The sequence below is a fragment of the Drosophila biarmipes genome, chromosome X (genome assembly GCF_025231255.1).
Source record: "Drosophila biarmipes strain raj3 chromosome X, RU_DBia_V1.1, whole genome shotgun sequence".
NCBI lineage: Eukaryota > Metazoa > Arthropoda > Insecta > Diptera > Drosophilidae > Drosophila > Drosophila biarmipes.
In genome coordinates this window covers 15,752,615-15,778,424 of record NC_066611.1, presented here as the reverse complement: position 1 = coordinate 15,778,424, position 25,810 = coordinate 15,752,615, and the positions used below count along the sequence as shown (strand labels likewise).

General features: G+C 44.1%; 1 protein-coding gene and 1 long non-coding RNA gene across 2 annotated transcripts in view; both read right to left on the bottom strand.

Moving 5' to 3' along the window:
* LOC108032537 (uncharacterized) overlaps positions 1-16,277 on the bottom strand; it is a 51,708-nt gene extending 35,431 nt beyond the window's left edge. Inside the window, exon 1 of the mRNA XM_017106417.3 lies at positions 15,025-16,277. Coding sequence (XP_016961906.3) covers positions 15,025-15,061 — 37 coding nt within the window. The 5' untranslated portion in view covers positions 15,062-16,277. The remainder of the gene's footprint in view (positions 1-15,024) is intronic.
* Positions 16,278-23,005: 6,728 nt separating this feature from the next.
* On the bottom strand, positions 23,006-23,688 carry LOC127012082 (uncharacterized). The gene is made up of 3 exons (XR_007765552.1): positions 23,548-23,688; positions 23,419-23,481; positions 23,006-23,365 (listed from the first exon to the last, which is right to left on the bottom strand). It is a non-coding gene; the product is annotated as an uncharacterized LOC127012082 (long non-coding RNA).
* Positions 23,689-25,810: the final 2,122 nt, after the last annotated feature.

Here is a 25,810-nt window from a genome sequence, read left to right as displayed (position 1 = left end):
AATAATTTATAGACAACTTTCGGTTAACCGCAATAAGTTAGCCCAGACTCAGGCTCAGGCTCGGCCACAGACTCCGAGTGAGACAATGGCCGGAGCTGAAGATTTCGCATCGCCACCGCAGAAAAAACAAAGAAGAGAAAAGCGAGGAAAACAGTTCGATGATCCTACAACTCGGATGTGGATATATAGCTATATATGCATAGTGGTATATACTTGTACATAGGCTTTCTCGCTGCAGTCCATCGTTAGCCGTGATAACAAATCGCGATTGGCATCGCTTCCGATCGATCGCACAGACAAAGGTGAGAAAACTTTGGCCCTGAGGTCTGGAGTCTCGCGTCTGAAGTCTGGAGACTGGAGACTGGAGTCTGGAGCTTGGAGCCTCGGGATTGTGGACCATTCATTCATTCATCCCGCCACTCAGCCATTCATTCATTGACCGCAAGACCCGCAGGCCAGGCCATATAGCCCATCGTTTGTAATTGTATCTGTCGCAGCAATAAGTCAAAGTTGTCTCCGCTCCCTTGGGCGCAAAGTTGCAACATTGCCACTCGGCGGCTCCTCGGAGGACTGCAAGCAGAGGTGAAACCGTGGCCCGTGGTCCAGGGTCTCAGTTACATTTCGGTTACACGATCCCCGCCGCGATGCGATTCGCCTTCTGGTATTGTTTTATGGCTTGGCTATTAGCCGGGGAAGAGCTAATCTCCGCCAGCCACAGGTCGCGATGGTCAGGAGTTCCGTCTGTCGCCGGCCGACTGGCGGCAATTAAATGGCTTCAGGGCACGGGCGATGCCACGGGCACAGGTGAGAAGGTGGGATGGGTGAGAGGAGCTCGGGGTATCCCTTTATTTATAGGATTTATTGCGGTCGTCAGCTGACCAAGCTGAGGCATTTGCAGCTAATAATGCATCTTTGGTGCACAATTGTAATTGATTCCATCAGTTTGGAGTTATTCATGAATCCATATTTAAGGGGAAAATTAAATTTGATATCTTAAATATCAGAAATTGGTTTAGTTAGTATTTAATCCATAAAAATGTTAACCCCTATATCTTCTATATGTATAAAACTCTAAAAACCATTTTAGAAATCAATACAATACATCAATGACTTATTCTTGGAATTGATTTACGGCTCAAGAAATGCCATAGTTTTTGTTCAATATATGAAGATACATATCAGTTATTTGTAAGAGATATGTATCTCAATATATACAGATAAATGATTCCAAGTTAATATACCAAATTCACGAGCACTTTCCTTCCCCTGGCAAAAACCACTCAAGACATGGACTCTCCTTTCCGAAATTGCCAAATGGGCGGAGTCCCAAACCGGACCCACATACGCACATGGAGGTATGTCTGGTACATACTCACATCCCCACTGACCGCACACGCCCATTCGTCCAGTTCCAGCTCCATCTCAGTGGCCAGAAGTGCCGGCTTTTTGGGGCCCCAACCCCCGGGGGGGCGTTCTCCGCATCCCCTGTGGGCAGCACTCAACTCAGCTCCGGCCAAAATCAATAGCGCCCCAATGTCGGGTTATGTTTGCCCTCCCCGGGGGAGGGGGGTTTTCGGGCGGGTGGTTGGTTGGCCGGGTCCCTCCTCTGTTCGGACTCGAACTCCAAGTGGCAGTTGAAGCTGAAGTCGAACTCGGACAGCCGGATGCGACACTTAAACGCTGTGCAATGCCGATGAGGAGGAGGCAAGGTGGGGTGGCCTGCTGTGGGGTGGCTCCTAGTGAAACCGAGCAACCGCCAGGGACAGACGGCGACCAAATGTGGCCGATGACGTTGATAGTACACGTTCCAGATGCACATACACATAGATTTTCAGCAGCCACCGCAGCCAGGATACAGATACATATGTGCTCCTGGCTCCTGGCTCCTGGCTGCTGGCTCGTTGGAACTGCAGGCGCATCCTTCTCACCTCCTCCGCCGAATGCTTCGCATCCTCCCCGAGGCAACAATAAAAACTTGAGTTTTGTTGATTTTATTCGCCGGCTAGGAGTTTTTGGTATCCAGCTACGTAGGACACAGCTCTTGAACCCCATCCCCAGCTCCATGCTCCATGCTCCATGCTCGATGCTCTATGCCCATGCCACATCCTCGAAGGCGGCTGCCTGGCAACGATTCTCCGGGAATCGCCCAACTTGAACTTTATGCGCTGCGGCTGAGTGATTCGTGTTGGAGTCGAGTCGCGTAGCGTCGCGTCGCGTCGAGTCGAGTCTCCTCCTTTAGCTGCCCAAACTTATATCCGCACAAGAGTGGACCTTGGACGTTGTCTGGCGGAGAGACATCGACTCCGGGCGGCAGGAGTGCAGGACTGCAGGAGTCCGTTTCCATTGCCATTCCCATTCCCATTCCCATTTGGAAAACATCTCGCCCATCGAACGCCCAACTCCATCTGCAGATGACTAGATAGCACGCGTCGTTTTTGCCACTTATTGGACAGTCTCCAGTCTCCAGTATCCCGGATCCAGGATCCGAGGCTCAGACCGAGAACCAGAAGCAGACTCATGACCAGGACCGCCTCCCTCCCGCTCGGCACCCGACCACCCGGGGATGTTATGTATTTGCTGGCCATGTTACCCCAACGATTTCCAACCCAAAAAAGGGGGTTTATGGCCAGACTGCTGACTGCAATTTGGAGAACTTAACCGCAACTGGCAGCCAAAGGGGGGTCTGGGCGGGGGATTCGGAGGAGCAGGACACCGCAGGGCAGGACACAAATTGCGAACAAATGAAAGTAGCGAAAACGTTCGACTGGAGCGGCGAATCCGCTGCACAGCAAGAAAATGCAGTATTAAATGGGTATTTTTAGATTTCTTTGACCCCAAACTGATGTATCTTTGTATCTGAAAGTATGATTTGTATCTTTTACACTTTCTCATCACCTAATACTTCTTCTAGTTGCATTTATAGCTTAAACATTTTAAAGACATTACATTTAGGATCATTATATTTTTCCCAGTGCCTTTTTAGGTTGTACATGTGTTCTGGTGCCCTGGGTCTTAGTCTCAGTCTCAGTCCTGCTCCTGTTTCTGTTTCTGTAGCAGTTTCTGTTTCAGCTGCCTCCAACTTCCGCCCTCACCTCCTATTTTCAATCTTCTGCCATCATCGGAGCTTCGTTCTTTTTTCGGCAGTTTAACTGGAGGTGAAAGGAGCACTGTAAGCCATGAATTCCGCCAACCTGCTGAGGCATCACCTCCTGGTTTTCTGCAAGTCCTGGGTATCTACATTGAACTGTTTAAGTGATTATAATACGATTTTTTCCCAAAACATATAATTTTTAATAAATTCACGTTTAAAGACGCCTTTGGGTATGCAACATTATTCTTATCATGCATTTTTCCCGCAAGTCTTGTCATTTTAATAATATCACAAGCATAGAAATGCGAAACTCAAGACCTTTTCCACTTCCTAGCAGTTCTAGGAACCATTAGCTTTCCTTAACCCTCGACTGGCCGCACTTAACCCCCTGCAGGCCTTGCCTTTTAAGCCAGTCACAGCTGCCATATTCAAATATGCGGTTTGGCACTCTTCAATTTACAACAAATCGTTCAAAACAACAGCAACAACACCATAAATCACAGATACACACATGTGTGTGTGTGTACAATGGGGCACTCATAGATACACACATTCGTGTGTGTGCGTGTGTGTGTGTGGGGATAAATGCATACATGTAAATACTGCGAGTTGGATCCTCTGCTTGCATTTTCTTACACACAATTGTCTCTTTTCTTTGGCCTCGCACAATGCAAAAGTGGGTGGTGGTGCCAGGGGGGAGGTGGGTGGTGCTTTTGGCCTTTTGTGAATTGGTGTCCAAGCGTTTTATGTTTCAATTATGCGCAACTTGCGCCCAACAATGGTGCTGCCTTCGCCGCTTTTCCCTTCAAATGAGGCTGTAAAAGGACCGAGAGACCAAAAGGATCCACCACCTCCACCTTCTTCTCCTGCTTTTCCCTTGGCTTTCCATCTTTCCCTGCTCCCCTGCCTCTGCCTCTGCCTCTGCCTCTGCCTCTGCCTCTGCCCCTGCATCTGTATCTGCATCTGCGTCTGTATCTGTATCTGCGGCTGTCTGTGTGCTTGTTGATGCATAAACTCCATCCACATATGCAGCCACATCACTCATACGCACATGTGTTCGTCCTGCAGGAAGTTGGCCATGTGCAATTCTCGCAGAAAGGAGAGGCCTTTGCACTTTGTGTGGCCCGAGCTCTCTTGGAAACTGGCCAGAACCGGCGGCTAAGTTGGCAACTGAGCGCCAAGTCCGACTGGGAATTCAATTAGGAACCTCTCGACTTCCCGGGGTCAGCGCAAGTTAGCTTTTTTAGGGGCCCTAGGATCTTCTTTTTTCCACATAGAAAATACAAATATTTAAATTAAATACAGATAAAAAATGTGAGAAAAAAATAGGCAAGAAATGACTAAAATTTTAAAAGTTATAGGATTACAACATCGAAGGAAAAAATGCCAAAAAAAGTAATACAAATAAAAAAAACTGTTAAAAAATGAGTTCCCCTTTTGAAATAAAATATTATTTAGCTATAGCAAAGATATTTTATGAGGTGCATCCCTATGATGGTAATATTATATACCATTCTTAGTTTAAATTTTAGCTTAAGGAAGGCTTAAAATAATTATATTCCCGACAGTTAAAAAAAAAAAGAAGACTAGAACTGGTAAGTTTGCTGATTTCTTAGGGGTTTTCAGCTCACAACCGATTTCTTTTCCATTCCCTTTCTGACCAGTCGAACCCTTTAACCCCTCATTTTGCCAGCCAATGGAGTTGGGCGACTTCAAGCTGTGCGAGGAACTTAAAGATGTAATTTTTTTTGGATTCTTTTGTAATGTGAATTTCTTGTAGGCATTCCAAAATGGCGTTTCGCCCGTTGAAAGTGTGTGTGGGGCTGAGCAGAGCAAGCTGCGCAGTCGCAGTAAGAAAATCGCAAAATCTCGATCGAAAATCGCAGACGATGACGATGCTGTGGCCAAGCCCAGAAAGAGACGGGGCGATCGGTGCGAGCGGGACGGAGGACGAGAGACCGCTGGGCTTGGCCCGAGTTTTATTTTTCATTTTTTTCCCACTTTACGTTGGCTTTATCAAGGTCTGGCCAATCAAAAAGTCCAACGACACAGACGCACAAGCCGAATGGAGAAAGAGTGGGCAGATCGTCGGAAAGAGAGGCGACTAGCCGGGGCGAAAGAGACGGCGAGAGGGGGCCAGCGGCGATCGACAAACAGACAGGTGTGAAGCAGTTTTGGCTTTTTGCAGCCGAGGCAATAACAAATATCGTAATACAGTTGCAGATAAGCCAGTGCGAGGGCCGTCCGAAGGGGGTGGGGGTGCCACAAAACCTGTTGTTGTTGCTTTTGTTGTGCCCCCCACCCACCCCCCAACCGATACTCTCTCTCTCTCGCCCGCTCTCCATTGCTCGCACAGCCGATCGCCAACGAAGACGCCACCGATCGACACGACGACACGAAGGCGAATCGGGCCCGAACCGGGCAGGGCCAAAAAAGAGCCACAGCCAGAGACAGAGCTTAAGCCCCAAAGCCCCCGGAGTAAATAAGTTATCAGCGGAACTGTAGCTGGAAACTGAATGAATAAATAAAAAAGGGGAGGCGTCAACAAAGGCAAGAGCAAAGGCGAAAGCAAGAGCCAGCAAGGCGAAGCAGAGCAAAGTGGACGGACGGATAATAAAGATCGGAGCGCGTCTTGGGGCATCGGGGAGAGAATCTACAGAGAGAGAAGATCGTTTTGGAACCCATATTATAAGTTCAAAGTGCCTTTACTTTATGGAATTCAAGTTTAATGCGGTTATTTTTAATGCAATCTTACTAGTTAACAGTAAATATATGCAATACACAAGTTATTTCCATGATGTATCAATATTTACAATGAAAGATTAACCATTGAGATTGGTTTATATTTTTATATTTATATTTTATACTGCAAGTTTAAGTATTGAGGTTGTTGAGATGAGAATATCCTTATATTATTCATGAAATATTATATCATATCATTTATCATAGAACATATATTCTATACAATGTCCATTTTCATTATATAAAAAATGTAGAATTTAAGATTAGGTATCTCTTTCATGATATCATCACTTATTTACTTTAAAATCTCCTTTTAAAATATTATAATATATTTTTTTCACTTCAAGATCAGTTTTGTAGTATCTAACATATTCTCTTTATAGGAACTTTTGAAAAACAAGGTCTCGAAAATTGTTTTCTGTGCGAAGACTGTAGACTGGAGACTGCAGAGAGCCACTTACGCACACCAATAGAGAGTGGGCTGGGAAAAGGTGGGGAGTAGGTGGGTGGGGGCCTGACGAGGGGGCTGGAAAAGGGGTGGGGAAGCGCAGCGAATGGCGAGCGAGCGAATCGAGAAACGGGGCAATTGAAACGCAGCGAAACGAACGCGTGCCCATGGAAAATGAAGCCAAGACGCATCTATACATGGGGATGGGCAAAAAATCAGATAGTCACTACTATATGTATGTTTATGAGTGCTTATAAGTATATAGAGAAGAAGCTGTGGCTGAGTTGGGGATTGGGAAGAGTTGCAAGTTGGGAGATCCCAAGCCAGAGATTGCACTCACTAAAGTCACGATGAGATAAAGGCTATAAGCAATAAGTTATGCATCTTAGAAACTAAATCACTTAGAGAAAATGTTATGTACTTCAAGGTACATATTAAGTAGAATATTGTGATGCCTTTAGCTTTAATGCAAAACAAGTAGCCCCTCAACTCATATTATATTTCCGATGACTCCACCTTTAATATGCTTCGAAAGGAGGCAAGCAATTTACAAGAGAAGTCCCCCGCATCACCCACTTCGTCCCACAGGTAAAAGTCGATACTCGCCCCACAACTCCTCCCCAGTTTCCCCAGCTTTTTTTTCCCCCGGAGGAGGGACATCATCCAACGCAGTGCCGCCATCCCAGCTGCATATCCCCATCGATGGCTCTGCATCCAGCTCCACTTTAAGGTGTGCAATGCAATGTGACAATGGCATCTTAATGATAATAATTATGCTGATAAGATGCGTGGGGCTCAGGGAGCGCAAGATGACGAGGGAATCGGGATTGGGGATTGGGGATTGGGGACTGGGGACTGGAGATTGGGAACGGGGCATCCATCCAAGCGCTGATATAAATCGCTGGCAAACGGAAATGGGGAGTGCCGTGGACCCAAAGAACCAGCGCATGCATTTGAGGTGGGGTCCCCCTCCAGAAACCTCCAGAGTGCCCACCTATCCCTCCAGAGACCTCGATCTTTGCGTTCAGAGGCCTTTGATTGATTTATTTATTTGTGCCTGGGCAACGCACATACGGATTTTGGACTTGGATTCGCATCTTGGTTTCGTTTTAAATCGGTAATCATTGAATTAAATTATGCCGGGGCGCAACACGAAATGAGGGGCGGCAGAAGAGACGTCGGAGACCAAGATCCATCCATCCATCCACCCATCCATCCATCCATCCGTACGTTTTCGTCCAAGCCTTGTGGCCGCACCCACACCCACAGCCTGGAGTACGACAGCAATCATCGAGGAGGAGTTGGTCACATGCCAAAATCATCCAGAAACAACAGCCAGCCAGCCACCATCTCCATCTCCATCGCAATCCACATCCCAATCCCCGTCCCCATCTCCATCTCCATCTCCAGCTCATTGGCTGTGAAGTTTTTATTGAATTCGCTGCCAAAACACCCACATGGGCCACGGTGAAGAATCCAAATCCGAGATCCGTAATCCAAATCCGAAAATTGTTACCAATATGTGAGGCTACAGTGCGTCAGGTAATTGTTGTGACGGTGATCCTTAATCAAAGAGTTCTGCATTTAGTTAACCATTATTAGCTCATTATAATATGTCATCTGTAAGTGACATTCTTTTGGGAATTATGACATTTTTTAGAGTTCTTAATCTTAATTTAGGCATAAATGTTCTCTGTAGCTATATAGTTATCAGTTTGTTAAGCAGAGAGTTTTTTATTTGATTAACCATTATAAAGTCATTACAATATGTCATCTGTAAGTGACATTCTTGTAAGAATTATGGAGTTTGTCAGCATTCTTCATTTTTTTTCCTTATAAATCGAACTAAAAGATTTTTAAGGTTTGTCCCAGCTTTGTCCACATTTCTATTCATTTTAAATGCCAATCTGCTTGTAACCTCGGCCAGACCTTCAGTTGCGAGACGCACTGTACCCAGGCCAACAGCTGGGTGTGTGCACCGACTGGGCTCGACCGCGGATCGGAGGCTTCGGTGGCTTCGGTGGCTTCGGAGGTCCGGCAATCCAACGGATTGCGTGGGCTTTGCATTTCCAATCGGCTCTTCGCTCGACCGGGCTATTTATAAACGCAATGAATGAGCAAACGATCAATGAATGAGCGAGTGCGCGCCGAGCCAGCAAAATAATAATTGCTTGGCTCAATTAAAAGCAGGAGGCGAAGAGAAGACGGGGCCCCAGAAGACCCCATGCCGAACCTGGCCGAAGAATTGAAGAAACAGACCCCGAAAGACAAAAGGCCGTCAGCGCAGCGAGCTTTGGAGGCTTCTTCTCGCCTCCTTCCTCTGCGGTCGGTCTTTCTTCAGGTTTCTTCGCTGGATATCTTCGGATTTCCTCACATTTCCTTGGGTCTCTTCAGGTTTCTTGGGATCTCGGCAAGACTTCTTTGGGTTTCTCTGACACTGCGTAGGCGCTGCCAAGCCCGTGGATCTTAATGAATGACTGCCTCGGCCCGAAACTAATCACGCCGCAGCTTCTCTTCTTCGCCCAGACCCCGCCCAGCCCGTGCGCAGCTGAGTTATTTGATCTTGGCCTAATTTATGCAAAATAATTATTACTTCATAGCCAAACTATAATTTTTACCCATTTTTTTGGGCCTTTTAAGACTCTAAAACTGGGGGATCTTCCGCATTTCCGGTTCGCTTTTGGCACGTGCTCGCAGGGGATGGGAAAAGCAGATGTGCTGGAAATAGTAAACAAAAAAGCAGGCAAGCCAGGGAAAACCCATTGAAATTTTCGTTCGCGCCTAGGCAAATTTGTAGCGCGTGCGCGGGTAAAAATAAGGGGGAAAAAATGGAAAAGGGGGCGGCGGTGGGCGACGGTGGGCGGCGGGGGCGTGGCAGGATACTCCACCCATCATCACTCACAGTCAGATGTTCGCCTTCGAACATTTTGCGGTTTGTTTTGCTCGCCGGCTACGCGTAAAAAAAATGCACAAGCAAAAGGGGAAGAGAAAGCAAAGAAAGCTAAAGAAAGGCGAGCAAAAGAAACTGTGTTTGCAGAGACACAGAAAAGGGGGCGAAAATTGGGGGGAGGGCCTGGTGGTGGTGCTCTAACTATGACAAAGGTGCCAAGTTCTGCTGCACCGCCCCCACCACCCACAACACCCCCCGGGCCCGTAGAAAGTGAAAAGTTTGCCCAAGTGCGGGGAGGTAAATCATAGAAAAAATAAAACACACAAAAAAGGAAAATCGCAGCGCACAAAAAAAAAACCGGGGAAAACCCCCCAAGAAAATTCGCGTCAAAACAAACGCCGGGAAGAGAGCAGGAGATTCATTAACTTGTTAGCTGCTGTTGCAGGTCATTTTCCGGGATTCCCCGCCTGGGTTTTTTCTCTCCGCTCCTGTTTGCACTTGGCCAGGGTTAAGTATACGCCGCGTTGGCTGCTCAAACAAAGTAACAACAACAGAATTAGGCAGTGTTATTTACGGCTGTTTGCGTAGCCATATCATTGTTTAGCTGGTTTAAAACACAAATTTCTTGATGTTTTTACTTCTTTTCGTATATTTAAAATAAATAAATAAAAGAAGATTTGTTTGCATTATTTAGGAGTAAGAAAAGGTATGGTATTTGCTCATAAAACGGGTATACGAAATAATAAAACAGATTTCTTTTGAACTTTACTTTCATTCAGTTAATAAATATATTAAAAATAAATATTCAAATAGGAGTAAAAAAAAAGGTATGATATTTGCTCATACAAATTAATAAAGTGTCTTTTTCTCTTAAATTCTAGCTAAAGAATATATTAAAAATAAATAAATAACAAATGCCGCCTCTGCCCCTTCACCCACTCTTTTCATTTTTTCACATTTTCATTCACACCTTTTCCGATTTCCCCGCTCGTTAAGTGAAAAACCAAATCAGAAACGCCAAGCTGGTTAATAAAAGTCAGCGAATAACAGGCCAGGCATTCACACTTATTCGCTTTCTGTGCCAGTGAATAAAAAACTTTAAAAATTAAAAAGTCGGCAAACAAAAAGCGGAACAAAGGCCGAGCGGCGAGTGGAAGACAAAGGCGGGTGCAAAACAATTCAGTGGGTTGTGGGGGGTGGCGAAGGCAGGCATCCCAGGACTCCCAGGACAACCAGGACATGCAGGGCCGGCCAAAACGGATGCACCTCGCGGGACAGTCCTGCGGATCGCAGATTCAGCTCCAGCTCCAGCTGCAGTCGCCGTCCAAACTCTCAGACTCGCCGCAGCGGAAGTAACTCGCTGAGCGCTGTTGCGGCTGATTATGCTGCCAGTGGCAGCAGAGGGAAAAGGACTAGCGGAAGGGGAGGGGGTTCCAGTGGGGGTTTGAGGGTTTTTTTTCGGAGGGGAAAGGACCACGTCTGGACCATGTGAGCGAGGCTGGCGTCTCTCCCGCTGCGCAGCCCAGAACGGGCCAGTTTCAATTTATATCCGCCATGTCCTTGCCCCCCGCGAGCATTCAAATCCAGCAGTTTGCCTTCTACACCGAGAGAAAAGAGCAATTCCCCATATTCCGTACATCACTGGAGCTTTCGAAGGCCATGGTAAAGTATTTCAGGCACTTATACAACCGTGAAAACCACAGTTTATGGCTCATTGTACTATATAAATCTGATAAAGGCCTGATAGGCTATAAAACTATATGCCAAGTGGTTAAAGACAATCGATATGTCATACTATTAAAAAATTGGGTTTAAATGCTGAAATAAAACTCTGAAAATGTGTATGATTATTAATTTATAAGCTATCAAGTTCCTTCTAATTATAATCAATTTCTTAAAACCAGAATACAAATTTTTATATAAAGTTCAAATGCCTGAAGAATAAAAAACTTTTCTGTCGTAATAAAATTTAAAAATACCAAATTTAGCAATTAAAATATAATCCTTTGAATATTGAAATGATACTAATGGAAATACCTATAAATATGCGACTGTTATTTTTTTTAAATATTAGTTTTGGTTGTATCTTTTCTACATATTTATCCCTTTGTTTTTAGGACATTTTTCCCTATCTGCGTCCTATTTGCGAGCAGTTTAATTATACATAAATACGAGAGTTGGCATTCCGCCCGGAGATCCCTGCGCCCCCGCCCTGCTCCCTTGCCCGCCCCCTGGGAGCACACATCCAAAACTGCGGCCGCAGCTGGACAAAAGTTTGACGTCCACATGACGACACGTTGACACTGCGGGTGCAGGACCCTCGGGGAGTGGGTGTCCGGGCGCCTTTGGCCTGGGCATGGGCACGGGCAGGGGCACCTCTGTTATTTGTTATAACAATTGCAAGCGGCTGAAACGCGAGGAGGACGTTGCCATGGCGAACGGGAGCAGGATAACAAAGAAGGCGGCAGCGGTCGCCTGGTCGGTCGGTCGCTCATTTAATGGACACTGTTTGGTCGATAATCAAATTAAAAGAAAAGCCCAAGGTACAAAAAAGGCTAAGGCTAAAATTGGTTAACAAAAAAAGTAGGATAAAATAGCACCCGAAAAGGAAGAGCCGGCGCCAGGACGACCGTGAGATGTCCACCCTTTGGGCCAAAAAAAAACAAACCCCAACCCCTGGTCAGTCGCTCCAGGCGGGGGTTAAGGGTTAAACGTTAACAGCGGGTTAAGTGTGGGCACGTGGGCAGGTGCACTGGGTGCACCCAGGAGCCGCGAGCGTGCCGCTCGATTAACGCTGACCGTGTGGAATCGAACCCCGTGCCGATCGCCCCCTCCCCCGCCAGGATGTTTGTTCACCCAAGCTCGACGCACTGCAGGATATGCAGGAATTAACCGGGCGACAGCTGAAAGTCTATTGTTTAATCGAATATTATAATTGCCATCGATTCATTGATTAGTTGGTTGTTTTGTGTTTGAAAATAAATGATATATCATATCGTATCATATTAAAAGCTCTAAATTGGAATAAATGGGATGGTATATGAACCGATTCCAATTGGAACTTGAAGTTCCCAAGATCTTCCTACTTTTCACTCCCTTATTTTTTGGTTTAAACGAGTATTATAATTGCCATCAACTTATTAGTTAGTTGGTTGTTTTTTTAATCCAAAATAGATGATATATATCATATCATATTATATTATATCATACCAATTGGAAGTCACCAAGATCTGACTGGTTTCTCACCCCTTTCTTTTTTGTTGAACCGAATATTTTAATTACTATCTTAGTTGACTGTTTTTTTTGCGTTTATTGTTGGTTTTCAGAAACTGTTGAAATACTATAGTATATTATAACAATAAAAGTACCAAATGGGAATGTATGAGATGGTATACGAACCAATTAGAACCTCAAGTTCCCAAGATCTCCCTGCTTTTCCCATCCTTCATTGCTCAAACGAGTACTACTTTATCATATCCTGGTTTTTATGGGATGGTTTAGGAACCGACTCCAATGGGAACCTCGAGATCCCGCGAGATCCCCCCCCCCTTTTTCGCCACCACCTCCTCATTTTCCACCCCTGCCATCGCAACCCACCCATTTTAGGCACTCTCAATAACGTGTCGTACACGAACATTGCGACTTGTTCTCGGAAATTACTCATCAGGCCCATTGTCCCGCCGCCCCCGTGGCCACCGCCTTAACCCATGTTCCCGATAAGAAGAGCACCCATGGGCGGCATGACGAAATGCTGTAGGGCGCATATTGTTTTTGTTGCTGCCGGAGATCAAAAAGATTCCCACTACAAGAAACATGTCAACGGGCGAAAAAAAAAACGAAGTGGGTGGGGGTAAGAAAAAACAAAAAAAAACCGAATCGAAATTGAAATTGTAGCAATTAATTATGATAGAATGGATATTGGGAGGGGGTGGATGGGTGGATGGGCGGATGGGCGGAACGGGGCTAACAACAGCAATTTCGGGGACCACAGACATCGATAAGGAGGAAGGTGCTCTGGTCCGATGCTCTCCATCTGGAAAACAAGTCCGAGCTCCGATCGTCAGCAATTAGGCCCGCCCTTATCTGTATATTACCTGGAAAAAGGGGCGGCCGAGCCACCCCGCTTTGTTGACTTTGATTTGTAAGACAAATAGACCCGAAACGATGAGTAGAAAGGAGGAGAAAAGTACCCAGAACAGCAAACAACTTTGTGAGCAATTAAAATTGTTTGACGACATGGGGATGGGGATGGGGATGGGGATGGGGATGGGATCGAGAGGGGCTCCGGAGGGCGGGTGTCTATACGACTGGGGAGTGGGCAACTGGCCGCGTCAAGTGCGTCACTGTCCACTCGCTCTGTGCCGCTATCTAGATAAGATTGATAACACTGCTTGCTCACTCGGCAAATGGAAAATCTGTGCAAAAAAAAAAGCGGCCCTCAGACCGGGCCCCAAAAAAAAAACGAGCGAAAAAAATGAAGTTATGACTTTATGGCGCGGGACAATCCATATTATGACAATGATATGGCTATGGCCAGGGCATACGAACGTGGCCCGCTGTTCCACCAGCTTTTTATGGCTTTACGGCCCTGATTTCCCTTTGAACTAAGCCGTTCTCCGACTCCCCCGCTCGACCAGTGTCCGAGCAATCGCTAAAATTGCCCAGGAACTGCACGGAATGACCACGGGGAAGTACGGCCATTTCTGAAAACAACACTTCTACGACGGCAGGGCGAGTGGAAGTAAAAGAAATCTGAAAAATCATTGCAAAACACACCCAGGCGGGCTCTGATTTAGGCATGGCGATATCGCCGCGATAACTCGACTAGATACAAAGCCAAAAAAAAGAGGCGAACCGTAGGAGACCTTCCATATGGCAACGCAGAGGGGTGCGGGTGCGCGAAAGGTGTGACATGGTCGACTGATATGGCCTGACCAAAGGCGCACACGGCCAACACATCTTAACTGTCTGGCAAGAGGGTGGTGACCCCAATTTTGTAAGAAATTTCCATTTTTTGAGTTCTTATTTATACCGAATACATGATACTTGTATTACTTTCATCTGGTAAACGTTTCGGTGTAATATAAACAGTTGCTCAGTGGTCAAGTCTTTTTTAAGTGAGGTGGTGACCCCAATTTTTTAAGAAATGTCCAGATTTTGAGTTCTTATTTATACATACCAGAAGATAATTGTATCACTTTCATATGATAAACTTTTCGGTGTAATATAAACAGTTGCTCAGTGGTCAAGCCTTTTTTAAGTGAGGTGGTGACCCCAATTTTGTAAGAAATGCCCATATGTTAAGTATCCATCGTTACCAACTACATAATACTTTTACTACTTCATTTGGCAAAGGTTTAGATGTCATATTTACAATATTTTCGGTGGTCAAGTCTTTTCTAGTGAGAAGGTGACCCAGATTTTTTGTTAAAACTATTTCAGAAGATTTTTAAACACATTGATAAACAACTTAAGTAATAACTAGAACTCAAAGCTATCCCGAGGCAGGTGTTCTTTGCTTCTCGTATATAACCACCATTAATTTAATTTAGTGGTGACCCTTACTACTTACTATGATAAACTGGTAAAAATAATAACTTCAACTGAACTAAACTTCACCTGAGAAACCTTATTAAATTATACAAAAAGGGTTTGGTCCAAAATGATTCTATCAGTCTTTAGGGCCCTCCAAATAACCCATTTGCCACCCTCCCTAGCCCATAATATTTTCATCAGCACCTGACAGGAACTTCCATCAGCTGTTTGCGCCTGGCCTTCCCAATTGGGATGTCCCAGCTGGAAAAGTTCACCAGCCCGATCCCAACTGGAGGCCCAGAAGCCACTGCCACTTACCTTGTGCAATTCGAACCGCGGGCATTTTAATTCTCATTTTTGTTTCCAGTTTCCGAAGGTGTTTTTAAAACTTCCCAGACACAGGCACACAAACCCGGCGAAGGGCAATGTCCTGCCGATCTCGTCTATAAGGTCTTTAGGTTATTGTTTCACTACTCCTCTGCCTCTGCTCCTCAATTATTTATATTGCACGTGCCTCGTTCTCTTCCCTTTTTTTGTTTTGGTTGAAAAAAAATCTCACACATTCACTAATTGGAATCCTCTAGCTTACGAATTTTCTAATCAGACAGTTTCAGTTTGGTTTTTCGGGGCTTTTCCAGGGCTGCCATTTTCAAAAAAAAAAAAGTATCGGGTTTTAGTAAAACACTTGTCACTAGGGGTTTCTCTTGCTCTTTGTGATCTGTTGTTTTAACCGGAGTTTAGGAACCTTTTCCACGGCGGCGCTCTTGATTTCGATTTCCTAAAGGATTTGTTGTTTGTTTGGCAGTTTTGTTGTTGTTGTTGTTGTTGTCACAAACGCACGCGGCTTCATTTGTAGGGGGGAGAAAAGTGGAAACCCAATTGGCTTTTCGAGGGCTGTATGTGTGAAAACCAATTGGATTCTGTATTTATTTATTCTCTTTTTTTCTCTGATAACACACGGCGAGACACTTGAAAAAAATTGCACAAAGTGTGTTTATGCATGGATTTTTGATTAAGTTGAGTATGTAATTTGGTTTATATTTCTTGTTTTGTTGTTTACTGGCTTTTGTTTTCGGGGAGTTGGTTGGATTGGCCGCGACGGCTAACGGTAAGAAGCGGTGTTTATTTTTTTGTTTTTTGGGTTTTTGGCGGCGTTTGTAGTCTAGCGGTTAGCAGCTCCGTTTTGTGTGTGGTGCTAACGGTAACGGCGGAAGTACGCGACTACTTGCGACGTTTTAGCGGCGAGCGCGTCTTCGCTGCCGCTGCTCTCGGCGGCGTCGCTGCCGCAGCGCGGCAGCTTTTGTCCAGCGGGCAACAACAAAACAGCGTGCGACAAAGCACACAGACAAGCTCGTACACACACACACACCTACACCAATACACACTTGAATAACGGACAACCCACACTGGCGAAGGCGAGCCAACACGAGCGAACGCGAACGAACGTGTACGAACGCGTTGCAAGCGAGCACGAAAGCTTGCGAAAGAGAGCGCCAGAGAGAGACGGGGAGAGAGAGTGCTAGACAGAGAGAGAGTGGCGACTCCGGAGCAAGCTTATGCCAAGGCGAACATGTCCGAACGCGACGATGTCCTGCGAGCGACTGCAGATAATTCAATTTTATTTCAGGCTTTTGCACTTTAATGCCAATCTGGCAATTTGATTTTCGGTCGTCGACGACGTCAACGCCGACGCAACGTCGACGCCAACGCCAAGGCAGCCCTTTCCTAACGGTGTTTTTGGGTGGTGCGGCGGCGGCGGTGGTGGGTTGTGTTGTTGCTGTTGCTGTTGCTGCTGTTGTTGTTGGGTGGCAAGCGGGCGTTTGTTTATTTGCCGCCGGTCATGTGTGTGTGCGTATGTGGGGGTGGACACCGAGCACCCGCTCGCGCGTGCGAGCGAGACAACACTTGCGCTTCGCAGGGGTGGCGCCGCCGCCGCCGCCGTCGCCGTCGCCGTTTCGCCCTTCAAACTGGTCACTCTGGTCAATCGAGGGACTCCGAGTGACTTTGGCCAAGCCAGCATTTGCAACCCTTCGCCGGCAGGACACAGGCCCACAACAAGGACAACAACAAGGTGGCCGCAAGTTCGCAGGCGCTCAGGGCGCGCGCGCACCCTTCGCGCGAAAAATCAAAGCCATCAGGGCAGCTTGCAAAAGGATCGCTCAAATAGTTGAGGTTAAGGTGAGGGCCTCATCAGAATATTTACTACAATAGCTCAAGTTCTTGACCCACAAAATAGGGGATTTACTTTAGGCTAAAAAAATATATAAAAATAAAACCGATATAAAAAAAAGTAATTTATTATAATTTTTATATTTAAAGGTTTCAATGCTAGAATATTTTTAAAATATGTCCAGTCTCTTAAGGGGAAATTTCTTTAAGAGCGACTTTTAGCTTGATTACTTGTTTTTTAAATTCTTATATTTTTTACTTATTTAAAAAAGTATTTTTTAAATTATAATTTTTAAATTATAATTTTAAATTTAATTTATTTTTGCTTGCAAAATCCTTTCACAACTTAAAAATAAAATAACAGATTAGAAAAAGACTGCCAATTAATTACCTAAATTAGTCTAAATTCTTAATTATTAAGCTCCATTTGACCGTATCAACAAGAAAAAAAATGTTTGCCCAAGAATATTTTAATTTTGTTGGTCTTAGTTTTATAGAATAAATTATTTTCTATTAAAAAATTCCTATGAATGTGTGTAAAAAATGTTAGAACTACAAAATATTTAAGATTATAAAAGAAGCATCTGCTATTTAAAACCCAATAAAATTCATTAAAAATTTTTAAAATCTGCACTTTTTGAACCTTTATTATCATATCATTCCACCCGTCGCAACACCTCCTCGCTCGACCGTCGAAAAGCGTCTGACGGAGCTTCGTCTGATTACCGCCTCCAAGTGGATGCGCCGAGCGAGCCGACGAGCTTGCAACCTCCAACATGTTGCAGGCTCTCGGGGATCTTCAAAGGTCATGTGGGTGGGGGGTGGCGGGGCTCTTTTTCCCGTGGCAGCTGGCCATGGGTTAAGGTGCATCCCTGAACGAGTGATCTTCCCCCCCCCTTTTGGGGCCCAGCCTCACACCCCTTCGACCGCAGCGTCGAACATGTTCGCCCACTGGACCACCCCCTCAGCACCCCCGGCCAGCCCACAAGAAAGAAGCAAACACAACAAAAAACTGGACGCCCGCTGCCGGCGTCGCAGCCGCGGCCGGCGTCGCTGCTGCCATTAATGTCAGGCTCTTTGATATGAGAATCAGCGCACTCTCACATATGAGAGCTCCAATTGTGCGCGAGTGTGTGTGCGTGTGTGGTTTTCGCTTGGGTGTGAGTGCGAGTGTGCGTGTGTGAGCGAATTGTTTTTGTTGTTAATTGTTTTTGGGTAGTGGTGGTGGGGAGGGGGAGTTGGCTTCAGGGGGGTGTAGTATAGGGTCCGAGTTTTCTAACAAACTTTTTTCACCAAAATCCTTTACTTAAGATTTTTTATTCAAATTTGATATTTTTAAACTCCCTTTTCATCAGTTTTTTGAAGTGAACCTTTTCTAAATCGTCTTTTGTGATATTTTTTTTACCAATAAAGTATAACTAATTCATTTTAAATTAACTTATAAATATGTCTATAACTGTTTATTTAAAGATTCTTCTAAATAAGTATATTGAGCTGTGTTTAAAAACAAAAAATAAGCTCAAAGATAATTTTTCATTTTAAAGAAGAAAGTATTTACGAAAAACAAATTAATAATTTTTTTTAGTATTTTAAAATATAATAAGAAACTTGTTCTGGGTTATATATGATGATAAAATAAATACCTTAGCATCACAGTTCTTGCTATAAATATTTTATATTACTAAATTATCCCAAAATGCAGATCCTAAGTAGGGTCCTTGGAGATCTCCTGGTTTCTCCGTGTGCTATGTAGCATATATATTGGCGCTCTGGACCCGCACACACACTCGCACGCACTTTCGCACACCCACACGCACACATATGTGGCGTCGCACACGCGCGTTCGTCATCGATTGGCTCTCGCACATTTGTTTGACACTCCCCCGCCACCGCCCCCGCCCGGCCCTCTCCCCACGGCCTCCCCCCTTCGCCTTAACCCATCCACTCCCCACCCCGCCCACCTGCCGCTCTCTCCTCGAGTTGCACACAGGTAGCCAGGCGAGAGAGAGAGAGAGGAAGAGAGAGGAGGCGAACGGCCCAAACAGAGAGACTGCGGAGAGAGTGCGAGAGCCACCCCAAAGTGGGTGGGAAAGGGGGTTGGCAACAATGTGTGCCACCGAGTTCCAAGGTGAGGGCTAGTGGGTGGCAGCGGGGCGGCCGGGGGCAGGCGGAATAGGGGTCGCCGGGCATCGCCATAACTCTTATCAGTCGAACGGTAACCGCTCACATGGCAAAGTCGGTTGGCGGAACGAAAGGGAATGGAAAAGGAGCCCAAACTGCATGAAAAACCATGGAAAATAAAAAATACCACACATATTAATATACTAAACTTCATAGGGCTGATTGTTGTATCGCCAAAAAATACCAAAGAATTGCCTAACTTAAAGAGCAAATCCAGAAAAGCTTGAATAGGTAGCTTAAATGTTTGCTAAAGTTTAAGAAATGTTAAAAAAGTACCAAATTAGTTTTGTTTTTTTCGATTTTTTGTTACAGTTCTGAAGATCAAATATAATACTAATTTCCCTCTATCTTTCTCAAAGTGTTAAGGGATCATATATCATAATATATTATAATCTCTTTATGAAATATATTACTTTTTCCCCCAAAACTAATTCTCTTAAGAACCTTTTAGTAATATACGTTGCCACCTGAAGTTCCTGCCTTGTAACTGACCTGATTCGACTTAAATGTATTACTGCAAGCGGCAAAACCTTGTGGGGGTGGCTGCCTCTGCCCCTTGAGAGCCAGTTATGCGGATGGGATTCCGATTCCAATTCCGATTCCGATTCGGCGAGATCAAAGGATCGAGATGGTGGGGTATGGGAGGGAGGGGGTGGAGAGTCGCGCAATTACACGCGAATCCGAAAGGCGAGTGCGAATTTGTCAGACTTGCGATTCGCGACTCGAGAGGAACCTTCGAAATTGCAACGTACGCAATCATCGGGGTTACACTTACATTACACATGCATGCACTGGGAGAAATCAATGCCATCTGCTAAGAGATAAGACTTCCCTGATAAGCAATGTTAATACTTTTAAGAAGTACATTTTCAATGGGCTATATCTGGTAAACTAATAAGCCAAATGATATGAATTTTGGTATGCTTACTTATTATTATGTAAACTGTTCAACTGTCAGCAAAATATAGTAATATAAATAAAAAAAATAAAATTCAAGGAAAACTTAATTTAAAGGTCTTAAAATTAGAACAAATTGTCTAAAAATTTAGTTTCTATGCCAATAAGCTAAATAATAACCTAAATTCATTGCTTACCCTAGTAATTTTTGTGCAGTGCATATCCGTACCTTTAATATATGCAGATGGAGGCCCGGCTCCGTCAGCTATCGATGGACGCCTGCTCTAACCGATCCGATCCGATCCGAAGCAAACCGATCCATTGTCGGCGAGATGTGAGATTTTCGCTTCCATTTTTGTTATTTCTGGGCAGAGGCAAAGCCGAAAACTGAAAATAAAAACAAAAACTGTGAAAAAACAGCACAAAAACCGCCATTAACAATAACGAAAATTGCAGAATTGCCGACAATTACAAGGGGGTGGCGATTTCGGAGGCGCATGGGGGGGGAGGCGCTTTCAAATTGCATGTGACATATGCGAGGCGGGAAAGTACGGCAGAAAAAAGGAGAGGAAGCGAGGCTTGAGATTTAGAGTGCACTCCGAAAGTGCAGTTGCAACTGGAGGTTGCAGCAGCAACCCGCCAGCCACAACTGCTGCATCATTATGTCAGCTGGAGGTCCTGCGGCTGCCATCGCTGCACCACCGCGAGAGCAGAAGACCCGAAGACTGGAGGATCTGAAGACCAGAAGTGTCTGCAAATTGCCCCAGAGAGCCCCTCAATCTGCCATCCATCATCGACGTGGCCAGCACACTTGGCCAACGGCCAGTGACCACTTCGTAGTTCTTGGCCAGCTCCATTAGCGCCGTGATTGCCGCTCGGCTAAGTGGCCACCAAGCCAAGTGGCTAGCCACACTGCAGGAAAATACCTGGTCCTAGAAGAAATCTAAAATAAAAAGTGTGATTTTTACAGGATTAAAATATAGATTGATATAAAGTCTTAAAAAATTATATGGTTACAAATTTATAATAACAGCTCAATAAAGAATTCAATAAGCATTAAACAAGCATTTAAAAAATATAACATAATTTATAAATAATTGTTACTCGTAAACAAAAATTCTTAAATAAAATATATCATTTATGAATGATTGTAAATTTAAGCCCTTAAAGTAAGATTATGGATCCTTCATAGAAATATATACTTTCATGTTGAAGCTTAATTTTTTTTTGGCAAATTTTTCTTTTATTTGTAACAAAAAAAATTATTCATTTATAAATTTTTTTAATTTTTTAAAGAATATACCAAATTTCTAATTACGAAACCCAGTTTTAAAATTGATTGTCAACTTTTTCCCATAAACCTACATATGTAAGTTTTAAATTCTTTATCGAATATTTTAAATTTACCTTCATTTTAATAAATGACTGCATTTTTTTGCCAGTGCATCGGCGATCGTTGGATGGCCATAAATCGTTTTGGCCAACGGCTGACCATTATCACAGCTACCGGTTCTGGGTTCATCTGTGTATCTGCCTTAAAGAGGCAATATCCCTACGCTCCCCCTCCTGGTGTCTGTCTTTTTTCCTGCCTTGGGTGCCACTCATCCCATTATTATGCCATCACAGCTCTCCCCCGATTTTTCGACTATTAATTGTCGCGTGAACAGCTTTGTTAGATCGATTCGGGGGTCAGGCACACCAGTTGGCTACCGCTGTGTCAACCGCTGGAACCACCCACTGGAACCGCCCACCCACTCACTGAGCCACCCGATTCGGTGGCACCGATTCCCATTCGATTCTCAATGCCAGCGGCCATCCGTTGATCGATTAAACGACCTGCCGAACGGTGAGTGTGGGCGCAGTGGGTGGACCTCCCGGGGACCCGGTCTCCGATGAGTTAATGTCACACCAAGGAGAAGAAGAAGAAGTCACAGTCCGCTCGCCAAGTTGACAAATTGTTGATTGACGCAATCCAGCCAGGAAAAAAAGTTATAATATATCCAAAAGAAGGGCCGCGTATCCAAGGAACTGATGGTATTTTTGGGTAAGAGTGGAGATGGTGAGCCATGTGCACGGAAAGAAATTTATGTATATTTAAATTGTTATTGATAGTACGGTGAAGCCTATGAAATATAGCATTTAACTTACGATCCATTGATAATTTTGTAGTAGAGCGTTGAAAAGGTATTACATTAGAATCACATCTCACTTACTTTTGGTCATACTGGTGATGGTCCTTCGAGCCGCATTAGATATCTTAAATATGATAAATAAATAGATAGTTTCATTATTATCCATTCACTATCATCTAAGATTTGCTAGTTGAGTATAAATAACATAGAGCATTAGATACTCATCTAAGTTACTTTTAGAGATAAATGTAATGGTCCTTCGAGCCGCATTAGATATCTAATGTATGATAAATAGATAGATAGATCCATTATTATCCATCCACTATCATCCATGATTTGCTAGTTGAGAATAAGTAACATAGAGCATTAGATACTCATCTAAGTTACTTTTAGAGAAAAATGTAATGGTCCTTCGAGCCGCATTATATATTAAATATATATGATCAACCCGGTATTTCGGTATTTTTAACTTGAGAAAATATACAAAGTAAAATTCCCATTATGATATGCTATTGCTTACCTTGTACGAGTATTGATGGGGGATTTTTTCCGAGTGATTGGTTAGTTGGGGAGTCGGTCTCCTTTTGGTGCCCTGTGGTTTTGGGACGGGGTCGCAATCGCAATCGCCCGGTTGGCCGCTCTTTCGACCGCCCGACCGGCTGACTACTTCTTGTTGTTTCCGAGCACTAAACAAAGTTTATCGATTTAACAAATTTAACATCGGCCAGAGAAAGAGAGCGAGTGCCACATTTCTAGTCTGCCGTCCGCGTCTCGGAGTTCCTCTGCCCCAAGGGCCTCTGTCGACTTTGTTTAGATGACCCAACAAACTCGGCCTGTGTCCTGGCCACCCAAGTGATCGATTATACATTCGATGGCCATGAGGGCTAACAACAGCAGGCCTGGCCCCTCGTCCTTTCCGCCGTTCGTCCTTTGGCCCGCGAAAACCACCGGCTGTCCTCATTGCCTGCGGTGGTTGCTCCGGCGGACCTTGTTTTTTCGGGCCATTAAGGTGGGTGGTTAGGGCCAACTGGGTGAAGGAGTACCACAGGAATTGAGGTCGTCCCGGCCATAGAGGTCCTCACAGGTTCTCACAGAATGGGAAATTTATATAATATAAGTAGTAGGGAAGTGGTCTTGGTTCCTCATTTGAATAGGACAAAATCCTTTGAAACCGTAATGTATCTATCTATTGATCATCATATAAATTATAAATTTCTTAAAAATGTTCTAAAAAAATCCTGCTGCTTGTACATGTGTCTTAACTTAAAGAACTTTCCCCACTATCTCGAAAATATCTCAATGATTTATACCTTATTTTAGGAGATGTTCTTACCTAGGGTTCCCATCTGGGTTGCTCGGGCCTGGGAATATTACCCCCTTCAAAGTGTCGGCACATCTTTTGGGAAAATAGTTAATTGAAATTCCAAATTTCGGGACAAGTGCATCGAGCACTTGAGCCTACTTGAAAGAGTCCTGACGGGATCCGCGATGTCCTGGCGTCCTGTCAGTAATCGGAGATTCCACTCGAGAACCGAGGCCTTTTCAATCTGATTTTTTGGGAATCCGTTGCTCGGTCTACATTCAGCTTCGGTTTTCAGTGCGGTTAACCAAAAGGCGGACCCATCACCCACTTCGAGATGGGTATGCTGGAGGTCAGGAAAATATATGTTTATTTTACAATATATTAATATTGGAGAATATAGTTTAAATATAGATAAATAGATATACAGACAGAAAGATAGATGGATATATTGATGGATAGATGGATATACAGATAGATATAGATAGATTGATAAAGATAGATTAATAGATAGGTAGATATAAGAATATATAGATAGATATTTAGATAGATAGGTAGATATATAGATATAAAGTTATATAGATAGGTAGATATATAGCTAGATAGTTAGATAGATGGATAAATATGTAGATATATATAAATGTATAGATAGATGGAAGGATAGACAGATAGATAGAAAGATAGTTAGACAGATTAAAAGATATAACAGCAAGAAGGCTACCTCCTATTCTTAAAGTAAAATACATTAAAGGCATATTGTTTCCTTTAAAATATTATATATATACCATAAATAATATCTTACTGGGTTAAATTGACCTCGATAAATCAACGAAATTCCCTTCTGATAACTATTGTGTTGACCCCAAGTGTGGGTGAATCAGAGTCTCACTCTTTTTCCCCGTCGTTTCTCCCCACTGCGATGATGCCACGGATGCCACTGTCCAAGTGACAATTTTTGGGATAGCGACTCGAAACAGTAGCACTCGACCATAAATAAAACCCAGTGACAACAACAGCACTTGATATGCTATGTAGTTTGATTTGCCTGCCCGGCCCGTCTTGAAATTTCCGACCAAATGAAAATATTTGGGAATTAATGGAATCTCAAGTGTGTCCACAAATGGAACATTGACAAAGGCGGCCATCTTGGTAGCAGAGTGGGAGATATCCGAGGATCGGGGGCGATCGCAGATCGGGGCTCGGGGATCCGAGATACTTGGGTACGCATGGGATATACCATATAGCGTATAGTACAGCCCCAGGGCCAGTCTGGCCGTTTGTCCCACGGACAAACATATGGCAGACACATGTGAGCAGCCGAACTCAACTCAGGCCAAACGACGGACCCGGGTCTCCGGTCTCCGGTCTCCGATCTCCGATCCCAAGACCCCGCGCATTGTTATTTTAAGCCACGCCGCCGTGGAGATCTCAGATCTCGCGGGGGGAACTTGGGGTGGCTGCCTACATGTTGGATATGCTGGATGGAACACTGTCAGTCGGCCTGACACCGAGCATGGCGACGGGAAAATGGTATGGTATGGTATGGTATGGTTTTTGGTTTCGGTTTCCGAGACTCTTGCGGCTCACTCGCAACGCTCCACTTTTGACCAGCCCCTCCAGAACCGAGAAATCCAGGAGGGGGAACTCGGACAGATAGGGATGGGACGCATCGGGAAGATCTGAGCACATTCGTAGCAGGGGGTGAACTTGAAAATCTCGTCGTTATGTGCCAGAGATATTTATATACATTTTCACATTTATTATTTATAGGTCCCGGTATGCGCTGCAGCGTTGTGCAAGTCAGGCGTTAGGAACTTCTTTATATTAGGTATTTGGATGGGCATTTTAGGGGATTTTATAGATGTTCTTGGAGCCTAAATGTTTGAAAAATAATAGAGACCTTTTATAGGGATTTTTAGTATACCAACATATTTTGAACTATTTTTACAACCACCTTTATAAGATCATCATGTATAGTATCTCTAGATAGCTAGAGGTTTTGGGGACCTTTTCCTTTTATAAAGATTTTCAGTATATCAACATATGTGACACTTAAATAATTGTAGAATATTTATAAAAAACATCTAGAGTTACATAACCACCTTTATAAGATCATCAAGTATAGTATCTCTAGATACCTAGAGGTTTTGGGGACCTTTTTCTTTTATAAAGATTTATGGTATAAAAAACATATAGAGTTAGGAACTTCTTCATTTTATACATTTTAATGGATAACTTAAAAAATTTTGAAAGATTTTTTTTTGTATCCGAAATGCTCTATTGGTAGATCACCAATAGTAGTATCTAGGTTTTTTGGACCCTTATCATTCTGTGAATACCAAGCGGTGTGTTGTGAAAGCCAGGAGTTAGGAACTTCTTTATATTATAAATTTTGTATGGGTAATTTAAAGGATTTGATCAAGTA